The sequence below is a fragment of the Malaya genurostris genome, chromosome 1 (genome assembly GCF_030247185.1).
Source record: "Malaya genurostris strain Urasoe2022 chromosome 1, Malgen_1.1, whole genome shotgun sequence".
Classification (NCBI taxonomy): Eukaryota; Metazoa; Arthropoda; class Insecta; order Diptera; family Culicidae; genus Malaya; species Malaya genurostris.
Window position 1 is genome coordinate 20,236,940 of NC_080570.1, and position 22,424 is coordinate 20,259,363.

Genomic DNA, 22,424 nt, shown 5'->3' on the forward strand with positions numbered 1-22,424 from the left:
GTGCAGATATTTGATGAAGAACACTGAAATCCATTTATATTAAAATTTGTAACTAAATTGAACTTAAAAGTTAGACAAGTCTTGGCATCATGAAACATTATTCCCAGACTGACAGTTGTATTACCTGACTTAACGTTGCATATTGGGTTTTGGAAATCCATCTCAACTTATGAAGTGAACATTTTCAAAATAGACAAGTATATAGCACCATAATTCAATTGTTGTTGATAGGAAAAAACTATAAAATTTCGTCGATGAATATAATATAAGATATGAAATTTAATCTACCACTCTATAACCATAATCTATTGGAATGACACCTTTTAACATAATTGTATTGTAGACATTTCATTTTATTAGCGAATACAGATAAATACAGATATTTTATACGAATCAATACAGATTTTCTATGAAAATATCTGGCATCTCTGGTCATAACATACATAGGTAAACAAACCCATATACATTGCAATCATGAAAAAAATCAAACTGAATTATTGTTTCAAGTACTGAAAAGAAGTAAACTGTTTGTAATACTGCGGTTTTAAGTTGCCGCACGAAATTAACATGAACACATTTCTGAAATTTAAATCAAGAAGCAGATTCGTTTCCACTTCATTTGAAAACGTAAAGAATTTTTTCAAGCGTGTTTTTGTACACAATTTATTGATGAACTTTTGAAATTATAATAAAAAAAAATCTGTATTTTTCATGTATTGTTTCAAGTCTAATACAACTTACGTCATCCATATGTGTAGTTTTAATCAAAAGCTTTTAGGTTTTGCAGCTTTCTTTGTAGTATTTTATCATAGGAGACATTGCTTTAGCTAATATACCAGGAGCAACCCATCCTTTGTAGTATTCATAATCTATTTAGATACTATTGAAGAGTCAAATACACGCTAATAGCACGAGATTGTGATGCTTTTGGCATATTCTAAATACTTTCAAGGTGTTTGAAAAAATTTTTCAATTTACTTGAGTTAGATATATGGGTAAAAACATTATTTGCTCATTGTTATCGAGCGAATAAGCTTTTTCCTACAATCCGTTTGAGCGACGTTTTCATTCCACAGGATTCAGAAATTTTATTACAAACTACAGTTACTGGGCATAGGTTAGTTACGACTTACTTTTGTTATTTTAAGTAAACACCACGCAGCTTTCAATTAATATGCTTTCTAAACAGTTCGACTTTTACATAATATGCCAAACACACAAAATATATATAACGATATACAAAACAATGCATTAAAATAAAGATTATCAATACTAATATGTTTATGAAAATCTAGGATGTCATCGATAACTACCTAAATAAAAAAGAAACGTATTCGAAAACTCATAGTCGATAATAATAAGGCTTTCGACCATTTCTTATCGAGTTCAGTCGTTTACGAGCTCGATTGTTTTGGTTCTATAATGCCAAAACTTCTCGATAATCTAATACTTCTTCGAGTGAAGTCGAACGAAGCTCGATGATCGACTTCGAATCGAGAACCATAATACGAAACAAGGTCGATTAGATGAAATTTCAGTCGAATCGAGATACATAATGCCACCCCAGATCTGGACGATGTTTCATGCATTTCTAAGATATTTGGCATCATAAAAAAAATTCTAAAGTTTTGCAATTTTTTTACTCAGATTTTCGAAGTTACGCGTTTTTTTTAATCGGACTTCCGAAGTTAAGCGTTTTTTTTTAGTCAGTCTTCCGAAGTTACGGGATTTTTTTTTACTCGGATTTCCGAAGTTACGCGATTTTTTTTTACTCGGATTTCCGAAGTTACGCGATTTTTTTACTCTAACTTCCGAAGTTATTTCTGAAGTTACGCGATTTTTTTACTCTAACTTCTGAAGTTACACGGGTTTTTTTTTAGTCGGACTTCCGAAGTTACGCGATTTTTTTTACTCGAACTTCCGAAGTTACGCGATTTTTTTACTCGAATTTCCGAAGTTACGCGATTTTTTTTTATTCGAACTTTCGAAGCTACACGATTTTTTTTATTCGAACTTCTCGTAACTCGAAGTTACACGATTTATTTTACTCGGATTTCCGAAATTACGCGATTTTTTTTACTCGGATTTTCGAAGTTACGCGATTTTTTTTACTCGAACTTCCGAAGTTACGCGATTTTTTTTACTCGGATTTCCGAAATTACGCTTTTTTTTACTCGGATTTTCGAAGCTACGCGATTTTTTTATTCGCATTTCCGAATTTACGCGATTTTTTTTATTCGAACTGTCGAAATTACGCGATTTTTTTTTTACTCGAACTTCCGAAGTTACGCGATTTTTTTTACTCTCATTTCCGAAGTTACGCGATTTTTTTTACTCGGATTTCCGAGATTACGCGATTTTTTCACTCAAACTCCCGAAGTCACTCGATTTTTTTTTATTCGAACTTCCGAAGTTACGCGATTTTTTTTATTCGAACTTTCGAAGTTACGCGATTTTTTTATTCGAACTTTCGAAATTACGCGATTTTTTTTAATCGAATTTTCGAAATTACGCGATTTTTTTTACTCGAACTTCCGAAGTTACGCGATTTTTTTTACTCGAGCTTCCGAAGTTACGCGATTTTTTTTACTCGCATTTCCGAAGTTACGCGAATTTCTTTACTCGGATTTCCGAAGTTACGCGATTTTTTTTTACTCAAACTTTCGAAACCACGCGATTTTTTTTATTCGAACTTTCGAAATTACGCGATTTTTTTTATTCGGATTTCCGAAGTTATGCGATATTTTTTACTACGATTTCCGAAGTTACGCGATTATTTTTACACGGATTCGAAACCTTCAATTGGATTCTGGACCTTAATTCTGAGTCAGAATTCTAAACTCGACCCTGAGCTCTGGACTGGACTTTATGTAATCTAAAGCTTGAATGTTAAACCTAAACTTTTTGAATTTTCGGAATATGGATTGAAGTCCGGAGCTGGATTTCAGATCTGAAACAGTCTTTTAAGCCTTGGCCGAATTACTGAACCAGAATGCTGATCTTGGGCTCTCAGCTTGGATTTGGCATGAATTCTGAATCTAGTCCTGAGGTCAAACTAATTTCTGGACCTGAATCAAATTTCTGGACCTAAATTCTAGGCCTGAAATTGTCTCTGAGTCTGAAATCTGTGGCTGGCTTCCAAATTTGCACCTAGATTCTGCACCTGAGCTCTGAACTTTGATTGTGAACTGTAGATTCTGACCGTAAATCCTGAATCAGAGTTCTTAACCTGGACCTGAATTTTTGGCTGGTCTTCGACCTGGTTTTTTGAACCGAGATTCTAGATCTAGATTTTGGACATGAATTCTCAATCAGCACTTGGATTCTGGACTTGAGTTCTGAAACTGAACTTTGCACCTTACTTCTGGGTCTGAATTTAAAGCTAGGATCTGGCTACTGAACTGAGATTCAGGATCTGAATTTGGACTTGAACTCTAGGTCTGAGTGCTGAACCAGTATTCTAAATTTGAATCGAGATTCTGAATGTGAAATTGGTTTCTGGACGTGAATTCTGAGCTAGAACTGAATTCGGCATTTGGATTTTAAACCTAGATTCGGTACCATGGATTTTGAGCATAGATTCGAATTCAGGACCTAAATTTTTAATCAGAATTGGTATTTTCAACTTAAAGTCTAGATTTAGATTGGAATTCTGAATCTGGATTCTGTGGTGATTGTTGATTCTGGACCAGAACCAAAAATCTGAACCAGAATTCTAAACCTGGATTCTGGACCGGGATTCTGAACCTGGACTTGGATTCTGGATCCAGAATCAGAGATCTAGATTTTGGACATGAATTCTAAACTGGAGCTTAGATTCTGGACTTGAGTTTCTTGAATTCTGTTTTAGGACCTGGATTCTGAATCAGAACTTTGGATCTGGATGTTGGGCCTGGATTTGGAACCAGGAAATGAGACTCAGGATCAGAGTTTTGATCCAGAGTTCAGAACTTGGACTTGTACTCTAGATCTGAGCTTGAGCTTGAGCTTGAGCGACCACCCCTGGTTGCTACTCCGTTACTGATCGGAATTAGCTGAAATTGTACAGGGATTTTCTAGATGATCCGACCTGGGACTGGTAAATCATCCTTCAATGTATATCTTCTGGTAATCCCAGAATTCTTTGATCAGTGCCGGCGCCGGCCAGGCCCGAACGTAGATCGTCTAAAGAATGTGAAGGGATGTTAGTCCAACACTTGTTGTTACTAGAGGCCGTATATACTACTGCGCACTCCACAAGTGTCACGGGAGAAGGGTATTTGTTAGTAAAAATTTCAGTATTGGTATTATTCGCGCGCGACTCAGTATGTTCCGGTTTCAAGATGCTCGGATGCACCACTAAACTCACTGACTTCCCGAGTGAACGTTTCAACAATATCCTATATTGAAGAATACAAACTTGATACAAAATAAACGAGTGAATAGGATTTAGACAAAATAGTTGATTCATTGCATTGACATATTCTAAACAGTTGTTATAAAATCATTTTACATCGCCAAATAAAGGTCAAGTTAGTTATATTGGTTGATCTGGGCAGCCGGCTACCGAGAAAAATTTTAATTTATTGTTTTAAATATTAATATCAAGTGTTTTTTACTATGTATTCAATACACCGATATATGTTATCTTTGTTATTTACTTTGTAATATCAATTGCGGATTTGCGCAATAGTTGATTTTTATCATTCAATTTATAATCCTGAAAGACAATCAATAACATAGAACATTCGAAATAAAATTTTTCTCCGAAGCTAGACGGAAATTGATAGGTTGAATGAAGAGATAATTTAGTAAAATAGAGTAATCAGAAGTGAAACATTGAAAATATCTGATAACTGAAAGGAAAAATAAACTCCTGCAATTGTCGCCTTTTACGACATGGAAGCAGGAACCCAGTGGATCTATTCTTGGTTAATTTTTTTCCGCCGGATTCCACACGGCATCTAGTCTGGTACTGTCCGGAGAGAGCTAATAGGTACTATCAATTTCTCTAGTGGACCCCAGCCCCTTGGACTTGTACTCTAGATCTGAGTATTCTAAATTTGAACCGGGATTCTGAATGTGAAATTGGGTTCCGGACATGAATTCTGACCTAGAACTGAATTCGGGATTTGGATTTCAAACATAGATTTAGGAATTTTGTTTCTGAATTCTCTGTTCAGAATCGGCATATTCGAACTGAAATTGATATGGGATTCTGAACATGAGTTCCCTAACCTAAATTTTGAAACAGAATCGGTATTTTAAACTTGAATTACAGATTAAGATTGGGATTCTGAACCTGGATTCTGTGTCTGAATGCTGATTCTGGATTCTGAATCTAAACATGAACTCTGACACTGAACTGGGATTCTAGACATGAGTTCTGAACCTAGACCTGAATTCGGGACTTGTAACCTAGATTCTGCACCTGATTTCTGAAGCTGGATTCTAGATCTGGAACGGGATTTTGTATCTAGACATAAGTTCTGGACTTAGATTCTGGATCTGAATTCTGAACCCAAATTCTAGATCTGACCCGGAATTCGGAGCCGGGATTCTGAGGAATTCTAGATCTAGTACTGAGTTTTTGACCTGGTCCTGAATTCGGTTCTTGGGTTTTGGAGCTAGATTCTGGGCCGGGATTTTGACACGGATTCTAAACTGGGATTCTAAGATTTTTTTTTCTAGACCAGGATTCTGAGTATGAATTCTGAGCTTGGATTCTACATCGGAATTTCGTACCTGAATTCCGGACCATATGTCTGAATTGGATTCGGGACAAGGACCCTGAATCAAGATTCCTAATGCGAATTCGGAACTTGCACTCTGAATTTGAACTCTGAACCTATACCTGAGTTCTGGACTTGGATTTTGAACCTGCATTATGGGCTTTGATTTGAATTTTGCTGAATTCTGTGATTGGTTCTAGTACCTGGATTCTGGATCTGAATTGTGGAATTGGATTCTAGACCTATATTCTGGACTTGAATTCGAGATATGAATTCGGGATTCTAGATTTCGAATCTGGATCGGATTTCTGAACAAGAATTCCGAATCTGAGTCTGAGTTTTGAAGCTGAACTCTGTGGCTGCTTTCAGGATTTCGACCGGGATTCTGAAGCGAGATTATGAATTTAGATTTTAGACCTTAATTTTGAACCAGGACATGTGATTCTCAATGAGAATTATAAGCCTGGATTCTGTATCTAAACTCTAATTTTCAATTCAGGACTTGAATACTGAACCTAACACAGAATTCGGAACATGGATTCTGAACCGATTTATCATATCCTGGAATACGACTGGATTTCTAAACCTAGATTATGCATCTGAACCGGGACCATGGATCTAGTTTCGAGTTCTGAATTTTGAAACTGAAAATTCCAGATGTGGGTTCTGGGCTTGAACTTGGATTCTAGATCTTATTATAATGATTTATATAATTTGTATTACCTCGGTTTTAACCTTTTGATAGTTCACCGGGGTGGATTCTGGATCTGAATTCTGGAGTAAAAATTCTGAATTCTGGAGTATAAAATTTGGTAATATCAATTCGCAAGGATCTTCGTTTTTTTTTTACTTTGTTTTATTGGCAACAGAATTTAAATAGTTGTACAGTTAACCATTTCCATCTCCACCACATCCCCTTTTTCGCTATCTTTTTCCCATACATTGGAAACCGTCCGGAAAAATTAAACCACTGCCGGTCGCATTCATCGAATTCGTACCCCGCCTCCTTTCTTCGTTCTTTCCAGCTCAAACCAATCATTTTTTTTTTTTGAAGAAAATACTCACCCTCTGATTGCTAACCAGCGGCACCCCGTTCATGTACTCCGCCACCGTCTGGGTCGTCCTCCAGATCAGCGAATCGACCAGCGAATGCTCGTTCACTCCCGGACAGCTGAGAATCACGTTTCGTCCTGCCACTGCCACGTACCGCACCAACGGAATGCTTTCGATATCTGTGCGTGCATGGTTTTTCGTATGTACGAACGCGTACGATTCCGCCGACGGGAAGAGGCCCGGCCATGGAAAGATGGAAAGAAAACATCAACATTAGAATCGTTCGTTATAAATAATGAATGATTGAGTGAGTGAGTGAGACAAACAGAAAAAAAAAAACGAAAAGGATTCCCGAAGCTCAAAAACGTTCGATTTTCTTCTCGTTAGGAAATTTACATATTTGAAATAACATTTATTTAATTCAGATCCCAGCGCGGTGGCGTTTTTCTTCACCACCACCACCACCACCTCCACCGTCGTCTACGCGTCGTTGTTTTCGTTTGCAATCAGCAGGGAAAACGGCTGGCATATTTGCTTTTCAAATTGGGTGAGCAGTGGAAACCGGTACCCTACAATGAAGCCCTATTTTGTAACGCAAATAAACGGGCGCATTGGTGAAAGGAAAGGAAAGAAAGAAGAAGAAAAAAAGCAAGCACCGCAAGTATGACGGATGAAGTATCGCGATACGTTACAAACTGACGATTGATTTCCGATCGTTTCGTTTCCGCAGTCCTTGTCCAGGATGGAGAAGTACTTTGTTTTCATTATTTGATTGTTGCTTTCGCCAGCAGCTAACAAGCAACCACGCGTTTCCATGGTTTCCCACCGATAGAGAGTACCAAGCGCGGAAGCTTTGTGTCAAATGAAACCCGCTGAAGTATCCCCATCCGAAGTTGTTGAAAACCGTTGGGTGGAGGCTAAATTTACATAAATCTACATTTTGTTTCATTCTTATGGTATGTAAATTTGAAAATGCAACTTGGCCACCAGACCACCAACTACTCGACTAAGAAAGCCAATTTCGCTGATTCGTTTGTTCTACAGTGCTACCAGATTCGCGAAAAAATCTGACATTTCTAAGGTAAACTAGAGCTTTTTTAATTATTAGCGTTGATGATGATGATTTTAAGAATGTGGAATTGAGGTATTGTTCTGAAATTTGAAGAATTTCCAGTTGTTTTTTGCCTTTCTCAGATATATATACGCCCTTATTCTGAATAACGTCGTATCGTTTTTTCGCTCGTATTTCATTTGTATTCCTCATAACGCTAGCAAATCAAAGGTAGCTTCGATCGAAAAATCAATACGTCGTTATTCAGAATAAGGGCGATATCATTTAGACGAACTGAGCAAATGTTGGTGTGTGTGTGTGTGTGTGTGTGTGTGTGTGTGTGTGTGTGTGTGTGTGTGGTAGTGTATCGAAAATAAGTTATTAGAACATTTTTCTTTCAAATAATGATAAAAAACGATATTTTATTCGAACAAAAATTGGTCCATTATCGTACGAGGTTAAACTTGAGCATAATGAAAACCGGATGAAATTCATGTTATTCCTTCACGAATTTTCGAACTTTTGATCGAACGCTCTTCATCAAGTTCCGGACAAGTATTACATCGCAGCTTTTGGACGCATAAGCCCTTTTTTTAACTTCTGCATGTTCCCAGCTGCCTTACCAGTCTCATTGAAGACCGTTCGACGTTTGATGGGTCGAAGCTGGGGGCAGTTTGATGAATTGATATTTTTCTCAACGAAATTTAAACTCTTTTCCACAATCCAAATAAGAGTGGTTTGGGCATAGTGAGCCGACGCTAAATCCGGCCAAAACAATGGAGGTGTACTATGCTACTTATATGAAGGCAGCAATCTCTTCTGGAGACACTCAGATCGATAGATTTATGCATTTATAGTTCCGGTAGTGTAAACAATGGTTGACTTCAAACCACAGGAACATATTGCTTGCCATACCAGCACCTTTCGACCGAGTTTCTCCACTTGAATCGACCTGTCCGCATCGCTCACATCCTCCCCAACGACGACAGTAAAGTATTGTGGACCTGGAAGAGGTTTTGAGTCCTGCTTTACATAAGTCTCATCGTCCATCAAAACGCATGCATCCGGATACTGCAAAAGACGCGAATACAATTTCCGGGCCCCCCCTCTTGCTATGCTGGATCATTCCGACACTCGTTCCTGCTTTTTTGGCCAAATCACGTACTGAACACTGATTTGTTCTTCATGATTAGAGATACCACTTTTTGATCCAGTTTCGGGTTGGAAGAACCGGGTTTTTTGCCTCTTCGTGGTAGCTTATTAATGATGGTTTCAACACTGACATGATGAATTCCAAACCGCTTCGCCAATTTTCGCATAGTAATCCTCTTCTCACTTAGCCATGTGTCCAGAACCTTAATTATCACTTCCTTTTCAATGCGCGACATTTTGAAAACGCAGAATTTCAACCGCTCAAACAAGTAAACAAACGAAAGCTGACAATCAAACGCACAGCATGCTGTGATCTGAGCATAAAAAACCATCACAAAAACATGCGTACAGCACAAATGTATGTGGATAGCTTATTTTCGTTACACTCCTTAGTCCTCTCGCTCTATACCTGTTTTCTGCTCAAGCACTAGATAGGATAGTATATTTAGAATCGCCTTTTGTCTTCTCTGCTGTGCCAGTCACTGCCTGGCTATCGTCAGCGACAGACCCTTTGAAGACTGTTTTGATACTACCAGAAGCAGATTGCTACGGAAAACTAAACCGCAATTGTTTTTAACGATTTATTAATTTTTAATTGGCTTGATGTAAAGTGTAATGATGTAATTAGGTTGGATTTAGATCATTGTTCGATGTACGCTTCCCGATAGGATGCACATAACTAAATCATTACACAAGTACAATATCAACAGTTGATATGTATAACAATTTGTGTTATTTTGAGATATTTAACAAATGAAAACTGTTGAAAGTTAAAACTTATGAAAACAATATAATAACAAAATCAGTTATGATGTTTTATTTTCATTTACAAGACTCATGACAACGTTCATTATTAGAAGAAAAATGAGTTCTTCCGTTGCTTTATATCGAACAATAATGATCAGAATTTCAAAAAACTAAAAGAAGCAATCGGATCACTAAATAAATTATTCATTTAATAAAAAAAATCATTCAACAATTTTGGATTGAAACGATGCTAACAGTTGGCTGTGATATAGTTTTTCTGTGTTAAATTTGATATCCAATTTATTACAATGTTATAAATTCCTGCTTTCGGACTTCTGTAGTTATATCAAATTCAATAATAATTGTGATACAAACGTTTCAAAATCTGTTACGATTTTGTTCCCGCTAGAGTCTTTTTTGTTATGATTTTTGTTATTTTAACAGCTTACCAGCCAGAAATATTTCAAAATTTGTTACAAAATATTTCTGAAATAAATCACTTCAGTTGTTCTAATTCTGTTATTCCTATCGGATCGGGTTACCAACCTCGGTGCTGTTGTAGAACTGTGTCTACCATTGATCAGGGTGGCGGAAATGGTAAACGCGTATGAACGGATTGTATAAGAACGCAGGTTCGAGTCCTGCCTCTGAGCTTCTTCAATAAGTGTTTCTACTCAGTCATTGTTAAAAATTTTGTAGTTTCTTATTTTTTGGAGTTCCTAAGTTTTTGTTTTTTTAAAGTTTTTATAAAATTTCAAATATTTTGAAAAATTTCGAAATGTTCTACAAAATGTCGAATTCTTTGTAGAAATTTTGAGCTGCTATAAAAGTAGCAAAACTTACAATTTATGGTTTTTTTTTTCAAGTTTTGGTTTTTATAATTTGCTACAACTTTTACATAGGCAAATTTTTGTTTAAATTTTTGTGAAACACCGAGTTTTTGCAAAAAATTTCTGTTTTATAAAGTTTATGAAATGTTTATACCTTCTCAAGTTGGTAGAAATTTTATTGTTGAAATTGTGACTGATCGTAAGGAAAAAATTCATAGAATGTTTGAATTTATTCAAAATTCGGCTAAATTCTCTGCATTTCATTGATTTGAAGTCAGAGCATGCCGGCGGATTTCAGGACTCTGCTGGTTAACTTACTCTTTTTTCGTGTTCTTTTGAATTCATTTCGATGCTCTCTAATTTAGATGTGTTCTCTTGTTTGTGATCTTCGAATGTTCGTACATGATCTGAGTTTACACTGAGGTCTCTTTTTCGCGGGGGATACGTACCGCGTAAAAAAACGCGCAAAAAAAACCGCGTAACTTCGGAAATCTGCGTAAAAAGAAACCGGATAAAAAAAACCGCGTAAAAAGAGACCCCAGTGTATTAAAAATTGGTTTGCCAGGTTATTTACCAGATTCCTCGGGGAATGGTTATCTTAAAATGCTAGACTATTTAAAAAGTCCTTAACGTTTACTGAAGTTCAAGATTCGTTTATTTTTGTTACTTCCTTTAGCCATTTTCATTCTCAATTTCTCGTGAAATTAATCTTAATCATTGAAAACAGTCGGAATCACGCTATTCTTGTCTCCTTATCATTCTGTTTCTTGTTGAGTACCGAAGTTTGGACATGTCTCACTTACAAACGTTCTGTGATACTGCATCCTAGAACAGTTCCACTCAAGTAAATCCAAAACCCCTCACAAATGCTCAGTTTAGCAGGGCATCTGTATATGTAGGAAAATCTGAAACCGCTTCATCTAGATTTTCGTTCAAAAGACATTGGTTTCGATAGTAGCTAAGCATTATTCTGTTGAAAAGACAATAAAAATTACCTCGTGATTAGAGAAAATGATGATTGCAGCTGAATCATTCGAAGCGATAAAAATAAAGGGGGTGGCCTGGTTCGCAACAATTGTATCGTCCGTTTTCAGAGCGGCGCCGATAAAAAAGAATCAGTAGTAAAACGATATCAATCGGGTGCCGACTGACAACACACTGCGGCTTTGATCGAGGCTGAAAAGCACCGAAAACAATGTGTGACGACATCGTCCGATACTTTCTTTGTTTGTTCCAAGATGCTATCGAAAAATCTGAAAATTCTTTCCCCATTCCGAGATCGAGATTCGTCCGGACAAGGATTCGAATGGGGTGTGGTGACACCGTTTTTATTCGACCATTGTGTTTCGGTGCGACCAGTGTTTTTCGGGTCAACCGAGGGTGGAACGAGGGGACAACCTGTTTCGAACAAATATGACAAAAAGGGCGCACAGGCAGGTAGTTATTTTGGTCCTTATCACAGTGAGGATGCGGCGGCTACTGCTGACCTATCGCCTGGTGTGTTATCCTTCGTTACTGTCTGGTGGGATGTATTTTTTTCGGTTTCTTGAAAAGAAGGATTTTATTTGGTTCATTGGCGAGATAACAATGAGGGTCAGCCGAAGAAATTGTTGCATGAGTTATGGATTGGATCGGATCCCCTTCGGTTCGAGGGCCATAATCAGAAGCCGTTTGATGACCGTTTCCAGAAAAGCTGACAGGGTGTCGTTTTGCATTCTTGTAGGTTGTCGCTTACATGCGGGCAAGGTTCCGGTTTTAACGATGGCAATCTTGATGGAATGAATATTGAAGGGTTTTTGTTATTGTAATAATTTTCATTTTGCTCCACTTTTCGTCTTCGAGTCATCCGAGGATAGCCGTTCAAATTGATTTGCTAGCACACTTAGTAGTTCAACTTGAACCACTTTCGATACGAGATTCCAATGAAGGATTTGAGTGAAAGCAACAATTGCAAAACATTTCCATCGATTAGAAAGCCCAAACTATCAGCAAGAAGCTCAAACTCAAGAGTCGATCGAAATAGCAAGCACTTAACAGAAGCGACAGAAAATGGCACCAGGCCACGACCACGGCATCAATAATTTACCCCTTTGTTTGAATTGTTCGCACAAAGGACGCAAACGGCCAACAAACACAACACAACACAACCACCCGTTGAGTTGAAAAGCCCCAACCGAAGAACCGGTGGCTTTTGTTTGTTTGCCCGGGCCTAAATAAACAACTCCCTAAATCGACTCCGGTAGCCGAAGCCGACGAAAGTCCGGCTGGTCCCGGCCTGCATCGATGTACAACAAAAGCCAAATCAGCCAGTAATTTTACAGGTCCCGGCCGAGCCCGGTGACCGTGGCATTTTGGAAGTAAATGTTTTCGCGAATGGGTCAAAAATAATGAAGAGTAGAAATAAAATTTGAAAAAAAAATACAACTCAACTGATTCCCGTCGACGAGGATGGCGACGAGGACAACGACGACAAAAAAAACGAGAACGGACTGGTTCACGGTCCGTTCGCTCCGGTCTGGTCAATGGTCGTAAAAAATTAACATTTCATCAACTATTCATCCGTTCGTTTCGGTTTGTTTTTTTTTCTGCCTCTACTCGATTTTCTAGTCGGAAACGGGTTGGGTAAAAAAAAAGCTGGCCATAAAATGGAAGTTTTCACCGGAATTGGAGTTTGTTTCTGGTGTTAGAACGCTTTCGGTACTGAATGCTGCCTGGAATGAGAAGCTGCTTCCGAAGCGAGAGAGAGAATGAGAACGCAGGAAGGGTGGGACGATTTTGATGGAAAGCTATCCGGCTAGAACTGATGGGAGGGTGGCTGTGAAGGACCGGGTACTGTGATCCGAGCAGGGCCCAGTCGGTCAATGAATGAGGGGGGTTGAATAACTTTAACTGGAAAAAAAGTGTCTTTATCAAATTTGCTCGAATGTTTTTGTGTTCGTGATCGTTGCTACCCAAGTACAGTTAGGGAGAAGAAAAAAAAACGGCAATCGAGTCGAAAATGTGCTGAAAAGATTGCAATTTGTATTCCAATCTTTTGGATGGCTAAAATGTAGTTTAAATCAAAACAGTTGCCTGTATTTACTCTCGGTCAATGATACCACTCAAGAAACTTCAGTCGCATACGATGAACAAATTACCGTCGGTGAAAAGAGCACCGACGGTGCCATTCCGGGAAGTTCATTCGAAAACACAGGCTGGCAAATTCCGAATTGTTCTGCAGTATAACAACAAACATTCAAACATTTCAGTCTGACGATCAGAGTGCAAACATTGTAATTACACTCGGGTTCTTACATCCGAACGTAAGCTCGCCTAATACTTGCTTTTAGGCCTGAACGGCCCAGTTTGGCACAGTGATTGATATTAAGCGTTCTGGTTCTACTTACAATCTCAGAAGAAAAAAAAACAGCCATTGTTGAAAAACGCGAAAGCAGTCATTAAAAAACATCAGTTTGTTTAGAAAAACAGCACCAAACAAACTGATGTTTTTTTCTTGACGATTCATCAAGCAATGGCGGAGAAAACTGCTTTCACGTTTCTCAACAATGGCTGTTTTCCTAAAATTTTAAGTAAAACTTTAAGGTATAAATGTGTCGATAATAAACACTTGGTGTTCATAAACCTATTGAAAATACATCAAGTCAACGTAGACGGCCATAACAAAATTGAAGACGTCGAATTGCAAGCAATACCTCCTGTCAGTCAAAGCGAATGGCAGCAATGTTAAAAAGGTACACAACAAATAATTTCTGGCCGTTTAGGAAGCTACGGTTTCCCGTCCAAAAGTGTGGAAAATGGGTGCCACATGAATTGAATGAAAGACAGATGGAAAACCTAAAGAACACTTGTAAAATTTTGCTTCAAAAACGCATACAACTATCATTTGCTTGCATAGATGGGTCACGCATTGGCTGAGCAGCACTTCCAGCAAAGAAATTAAAAATTGTGTGTATGGTTTGCTTCAAAAGGCGTTCATTTCAAGAATGTTTTGTCAAATTTTCAAGCCAATCGGAACAAAACTCTGGAAGTAATGGACCTTCATATCTTCTTATCTTATACTGCGAAGAAGCAAGAACTCGGCGCACAGGCCCAAGAGTTCTACTTCGATTGACTTCAAAACTTGACAAAACATTCTTGAAATGTTTCATTAGAATAATTATTAAATAATTATCAATAATAATATTTGGATAATAAATAATAATTAAATAATGTTTAATAAAAATTATACATTTTACTAATAAATGCAAATTTTACTATATGACAAATTTTTGCAGAAATTGTAAATTTTACAGACAATAAATTTCAAATTTTACTAAAAGTTACAAATTTATAAATATTATAAAATGTTCTTAAATTTACAAATTTTAATTAAAGTTACAAATTTTACTTGAAATTACAAATTTACAATTTTTACAAGAAATTACAAATTTGACTAAATATTACGAATTTAACTTAAAATTAAAAAATTTAATTGAAAATTGCACATTTTACCAAGTGCGAATTTTACTAAAAATCAAAAATTTTGTTATATAATACAAATTTTTCTAAACAATAAATTTTACTAAAGATTGCAAATTTCACTAAAAATTACAAATTTTACTAAAAATTACCAATTTTACTAAAAATTACAAGATTTACTAAAAATTACAAATTTTACTAAAAATTTCAAATTTTACTAAATATTACAAATTTTACAATAATTACGAATTTTTCTAAAAACTACCAAATTTACAAATTTCACTAAAAATAACAAATTTTGCTAAAAAATACAAATTTTACTAAAAATTACAAATTTATAAACATTATAAAATGTTCTTAAATTTACAAATTTTAATTAGAGATACAAATTTTATTTGAAATTACAAATTTTACTATAAATTACAATTTTTACAAGAAATTACAAATTTGACTAAAAATTACGAATTTGACATAAAATTACAAATTGAATTGAAAATTACAAATTTGACTAACTGCGAATTCTACTAAAAATAACAAATTTTTCTAAAACATAAAAATTTTACTAAAAATTACAAATTTTACTAAATATTACAAATTTTACAATAAATTTCGAATTTTTCTAAAAATTTAAAAAATTTTCCAAAATTCAAAATTTGACTAACTGCGAATTTGACTAAAAATAACAATTTTGCTAAATATTACAAATTTATAAATATTATAAAATGGTCTTAAATTTACACATTTTAATTAAAGTTACAAATTTTACTTGAAATTACAAGTTTAACTATAAATTACAATTTTTACAAGAAATTCCAAATTTGACTGAAAATTAAGAATTTTACTTAAAATTACAAGTTTAATTGAAAATTACACATTTTACTAAGTGCGAATTTTACTAAAAATTAAAAATTTTGTTATTAAATAAAAATTTTACTAAAAATTACAAATTTTACTAAAAATTACAAATTGTACTAAAAATTACAAATTTTACAATAAATTACAAATTTTACTAAAAATTACCAAAAATTTACGAATTTTACTACAAATAGCAATTTTTCAAAAAAATGCAAATTTTAATAAAAATAACAAATTTATAAATATTATAAATTTGACTACAATTTACAAATTTTGATTAAAGTTACAAATTTTACTTGAAATTACAAATTTTACTATAAATTACAATTTTTACAAGAAATTACAAATTTGACTAAAAATTACGAATTTGACCTAAAATTACAAATTTAATTGAAAATTACAAATTTGACTAACTACGAATTTCACTAAAAATAACAAATTTTGCTAGAAAATAAAAATTTTACTGAAAATTACAAATTTATAAATATTATAAAATGTTACAAATTTTATTTAAAGTTACAAATTTTACTTGAAATTACAAATTTTATTTGAAATTACAAATTTTACTTGAAATTACTAATTTTACTATAAATTACAACTTTTACAAGAAATTACAACTTTGACTTAAAATTACAAATATTATTAAGTGCACAAAATGTACTAAAAATTTCAATTTTGCCAAAAAAAATACAAATTTTACTAAAATGTACAAATTTTACAAAAATGTACAAATTTTACTACAACTCACCAATTTCGCTACAAATTACAAATTATTATTATTTGATTCGTCTAGTTTTTGTTGGAGGAGCGTTTATTGGTTGGAGTTAAACATTTCACTTTATTGCTGCATCAAAACTTTATTTTTCGTACGGTTAAACGATTATTTATTATGCGGAACTAAACTGGAATTAGGCGACTATATCATCCGGCTACCGTTGGTAAAAGAGAACGAGATAACAACTGAGAGAGATAACAAAGAAAAATGTGGGAAGTTCAATTATGCGTTATCAATACGCAATCCCTCAGCGTTAATGAAATTGTGGATCTAATTTCCACTGTTTGAATTCAAATTGGTGGTTGCGACTAAAACTAGATCTAACATTATTATTAGTCACATATTTTCATTTCGAGAAAAAAAAGCTAAAATTTGGATTGCGCCGAAAATGACCATTAGTTTGTTGGAGAAAATATCGTAATTTGTACTTTGGGAATTATGTTAAGGTTCTTAAAAGAACTGTTTACCGGTTTTATTTTTCGTATTTTGAGTATTGACTCCTATATAGAAAACAAAGATTAAAAAGAAAATAGAAAACAAAGATTGATGGTATTCCATCACACACAGCGATGAATGGAGCGCTGTCCGTGCGCCGCTTGCACCCTGGGACGCATAGCCATACGCTACAACTCCAGGCACTCAAGCAATAGTTTCGGATAAATCTTCCATTCCGGTGTTATAACTAACTGTATGAGAAAATATCAACACAATGAAACACATTGTGTGAGAAACCGTCGTGGGCAGAATGTGACAACTTCTCGTAACTTTACTTTTGCCGGTTCGGACAGTAAATGGCAAACGACCTTTGCCTTTACTTTCTGACATATCAGAGACTCGGATAACTCGTATCGCTAAGATGCCTAAGTTCGACTCCTCTGGTAGAAGGTAAAAGTTTAGATACGAGAAGCCTTCTGCTTACTTAAATGACCCTTGTCACGTCTCACTTTTCCGCACTTTATTCTTCACATCCTTGCTCTTCCTTGAGTACTATGGCTCTATGATTTCATATTCTTTCTCCTCTTATAATCTCTAGTTAGTTTAATATCGTTAAAAAACCGAAAAATTAAAAATAATAAATTTTACGAAAAACTGCGCCTCTTCAGGTTCAATGAACAGAAAAAAAATCGAACGCGATCAATTGTCGAACTTCGTTTTATTTTTCGGCAACAACCCATTGCAGCTAATTACCGTTTGAAAATAACAACAACAACAACTTCTCGCATTCTCAGTTCCAGTATAGCCACCAGTACCGATAATCGACAGCCAGCCATTCCCAACCGATCCGAGACTTTCGGTTCTTTCACAGTAGGAAACCTAGCAGCCAAGTTGGCAAGGAAACTTCAATTGAAACTTATTGCTGATGGCATTTATTAAAATTTATCTACTTTCACTGCCTTCCATCCAATTCGGTTCCGATCCCGCCGTTGTGGCTGAAAACGCTGAAAGCTGCCAATATTTCCGACAAAACAAACTTTCGATCCAGATTGCACCGTTTTGCACCGGGCAGACACTCTTCTACCGGGCAGGAATGAAAGCTTGGATGGTGCGCGCTCTCGCAAAAAACGGGAAAGTTTGCTTCACGGTTTCGGTAGATAATATCTCCGAAAATGTACAACAGCTTTGTTTTCCACTTCGCGCGGTATTTGTTCTAACGGGGTTTGGTAATGGACGGTTTAAAATTGGACAGCCGTAATTTGTTTATCGGTTTTCGATTTAGCCGTTCATAGTTTCGGTTGATTCATTGAATTATTTCTTTTCTATCGTACTCCCTGGTAAAGACGTCCCGAGTTTCATTGCTATCTATTTGATATGTATCTCTACTACCCAACAAGAAAATTATGGGAAGCCGTTTCGACGAAGGCCTTTTCGTCGAATTGATAAAAAAAACAGCTGATCGATCGTTTTGTTGGCTGAATTCTAATCAATGAAATTTAGAATCCACCATATTCACCCGGTTTAGCTCCCAATGACTATTTTTGTTCTTGAATTTTAAAAAGGAAGCTTGCAAAATGATTTACGTCATCGATGAGAGGGAAGCATTTTCCAAGGCCAAGGTGAAGTTGTAGTATAAAAGGAGTGCAGAAATGTAGGAATGCTGATGGAACAATTGTATTGCTCTTGAAGAAGAATACATTGATGAATAAAAAAGTGAAATTTGAAAAAAGAATATTGTTTTCTTTGCAAGATCGGAGATGAAATTCGATTTACAAATTCTAAGTAAAAATAAACTCAGCACTTCACAACTTCAGAATTTAATTTCCATGCTCCAAAAACCAGAATGTGAAATCAAAACTCCAAATTTTAAACTCCTCACTTCGAACCAAAAAACTATAAATTTCGAATTTTCAAATGTCAAACTCTACATTCTAATTCCTAGAACTGAATCCAAAATTCATCGTTAAAACTACAATCCAGCACGAAAATGCTGGAAATATCGAAACTGAGTATTGTTTTGTTCTCCGCATGGAGTCGAAACCAACCCAGCTTCGACCAAAAAAATGTAGTTCTTCGAACTGTTCTACATAAAAGTTTTTGAGTAGTTTTCATGTACTTTTTCGAGCAGTTCATGATAGAGCTGTTTTTTCGAGTTGACCAGGTTTACATGCAATTTTTCGAACAGTTTACGTAAAGTTTTTCCACTAGTTTATTGGAGCAAAAATTCGAGAATTTGTTGGAACAGGTTATTTGAGCAGCTTTTCGAGTAGTGTTTAGTGTTTTCGAGTAGTTATACGTGCACTTTTTCTAGCAGTTTTTTGACAGATTTTTAGCAGTTTTTTCGAATAGTTTTTATCAAGCCGTTTTTCGAGTTTTCTTTTTACAGTAACAGAAGCTTTTTAATCAGTTTTTATGAAATTTTCAAACAGTTTTTAAACTGACGACAAAGCTATTTCAAGCAGTTTATTGAAACAGTTTTACGTGCAATTTTTCGATCAGTTCATATTGCAGCAGTTTTTTGGCAGATTTACGTAGTTTTCGAGTAATTTTACATTAAATTTTACAAGCAGTTTATTGAAGAATTTTATCCGAAAAGTACAGTTTTTCGATCAGTTTTTTTCCAATAATTTTTCTCTAGCAGTTGTTTTGAGCAGTTTTTAAACTATTTTCAATGCTATTTCGTGCAGTTCATTTCAGCAGATTTTATAGTAGTTTCACCTGATTTTTTCGAGCATTTACGTACAGTTTTTAGAGCAGTTTTACAAGCAGTTTTGCTTGCCGTTTTTTGTGCAGTTGTTTCGAATAGTATCTGAGCAGTTTTTAGCAGGTTTTTGATGCAGTTTTAAAACAATTTTTTGAGCAGTTTTTTTAGATGTTTTAAGAGTTATTTCAATTTATTTGAGCAGTTTTCACAGTAGTTTTTCGAGCGGTTTTACGTTCTATTTTTCCATCAGTTTGTATTACAGTAATTTTTTAGCAGGTTCACGCACAGCTTTTCGAGCAGTTTTACGTTAAGCTTTACAAGCAGTTTAATGTATCAATTTATCCGAAAAGTTTATGTGAGAAGCATTTCAGTAACCACTTTTCCAAACAGTTTTTGGACAGTTTTGTGCAATAGTTTTTCGGAGCAGTTTGCGAGTTTTTTTAGCAGGTTTAGGTTTTACCTGCAGTTCTTCGAGCAGTTCTTTCGAACAGTATCTGAGTAGTGTTTTTTAGCAGTTTCTAATGCAGTTTTCAAGCAGTTTTTCGAGTAGTAGCTGTTTTCAGTTATGTCAAGCAGATTATTTCAGCAGTTTTTCGAACAGTTTCACGTGAAGTTTTGCAAGCAGTTGATTGAAGCATTTTATTCGAGAAGTTCATGCGAGCAGCTTTTTGAGGAGTGTTTTCGAGTAGTTGTAAGTTTTATTTCAAGCAGTCTTTCCGAGTATTATTAAAGTTGTTTTTTTCGAGCAGGTTAACGTGTAGTTTTTCGATCAGTTTTATTTGCAGTTTTTTCGAGCAGTTTTTCGAGTTGTTTATTCGAACAGGTATATGTGCAATTCTACGAGAAGTTTTTTTCAATAGTTTTTTTCAATAGTTTTTTTCAATAGTTTATTTCAAACAGTTTTAACGAGCAGTTTTTCGTGTTGTTTTTATTTGAGCAATTTTTATAGTTTTTCGAGCAGTTTATATTGCAGTAGTTTTTAGTAGGTTTATGTACAGTTTTTCGAGTAGTTTACAAGCATTTTAATGGAACAATTTATATCGTTTTTCATTGAAAAACACTGGTGGAGTGGATTGCTCTGGTTTTGCACTTTCGAGCAGAAATGGCAATGAAACACTGTCAGAATGTTGCATTTCTGCTCTAAAGTGCAAAACCAGAGCAATCCACGCCACCAGTGTTTTTCAATGAAAAACGGCATTAGTGTTTTCGAGTAGTTATACGAGCACTTCTCTAAGCAGTTTTTACGAGCAGTTTTTCGAGTTGTTTTTAGTTCGTTCTTTCGAGCAGTAACTGAGTAATTTTTTAAGCAGTTTCCAAGAAGCTTTCAGTTATTTCAAGCAGCTTTTATAGCAGTTTTACGTGCAATTTTTCGAACAGTTTATATTGCAGCAGTTTTTTTAAGCAGGTTTAAGTACAGTTTTAGGAGCAGTTTTGCGTTAAGTTTTACATGCACTTTATCGATGCAAGTTATCCGTAAAGTTCATGCGAGTAGCATTTTAGTAGTGTTTTCTAGTTATACGTGCACTTTTCCATGCAGTGTTTTTTCAAGTTTTTTGCATTAGTTTTTTTAGGCAGTTTTTTGAGTTGTTTTTTTAAGATTTACGAGCAGTTTTTTGATCAGTTTTGCATGCAGTTGTTCGAACAGATCTTTCGAACAGTATCGGAGTAGTTTTTTTTATCAATTTTTCAAACAGAAATCCTTCTTGGAAATTACGAATCCCTCGTGCTAGAACTAACTACGGTTATAATGAACCGTTTCTCAGTATGTGTCGTTTATTTAACAGTTGCTCGCAGGTCTTTGATTTTCATCTCTCGCGTAATGCGATGAAACGCTTATTCAACGATTCCTTAACTATCCAGTAAATAATTGTTCACCATCTTCATTGGAAACTAATCAGATTCGCCGAAACTAACCTGTTCGTCCTCCCTCTCATTTTCTCCGTCTTCCACCATCTTTTTGTTCACTAATTAGATCTACATGCCGGTTCTAACCCCGTCGTTCGTCCACGCTCACTCATTGCTCCCTCAACTAACCTTCTTCTTCCATCTTTATATCCACTTTTCTCTTCTATCCCGCCTTTCAAGGAAGCTGCTCTGTAATGCTGTAATATTGTGTCATCAACTAGTTATATAGTTAGTGGTTTAGCTTTAACTGTTAGTTTTAATTGTTAGTTTTAAACGCAAATGTATCTGTTGGATCATTGTAATCTGTTGATACAAAAGATGAGGAGGTTTTATGCCTGCTGGAGAGAGAAATTGCTATATTTCATCTCCATCGGGCTTTTCCCTGCTCCCCAAAATAAACAAATAACCAAATAAGCAGTTTTTCGAGTATTTTTTAGTGGTTTTCAAAGTTTTTTCGAGCAGCTTGTTTTAGCAACTTTTATAGTAGTTTTTCGACCAGTTTATATTGTAGCAATTTTTTTAGCAGGTCTACGTGCACTTTTTGGATAGATGTTTAAGCTTTTTCTCTCCAAGTTTTTAAGCAATTTTTTCGAGCAGTTTTTTGTATTGTTTTTCTTAAACAGATTTACGTGCAGTTTTTCGATTAGTTTTACCTGAGGTTTGTCGAGCAGTTCTTTCGAACTGAGTAGCTTTTTAGTAGTTTTCATGCAGTTTGTTGACTAGTTTTTTTTAGCTATTTTCATAGTTA

General features: G+C 35.2%; 1 protein-coding gene across 1 annotated transcript in view; it reads right to left on the reverse strand.

The window, feature by feature from the left end:
• Positions 1-22,424, reverse strand: part of LOC131434389 (protein sidekick-2-like) — a 183,673-nt gene that overhangs the window by 51,351 nt on the left and 109,898 nt on the right. Inside the window, exon 2 of the mRNA XM_058601060.1 lies at positions 6,777-6,943. Coding sequence (XP_058457043.1) covers positions 6,777-6,943 — 167 coding nt within the window. The remainder of the gene's footprint in view (positions 1-6,776; positions 6,944-22,424) is intronic.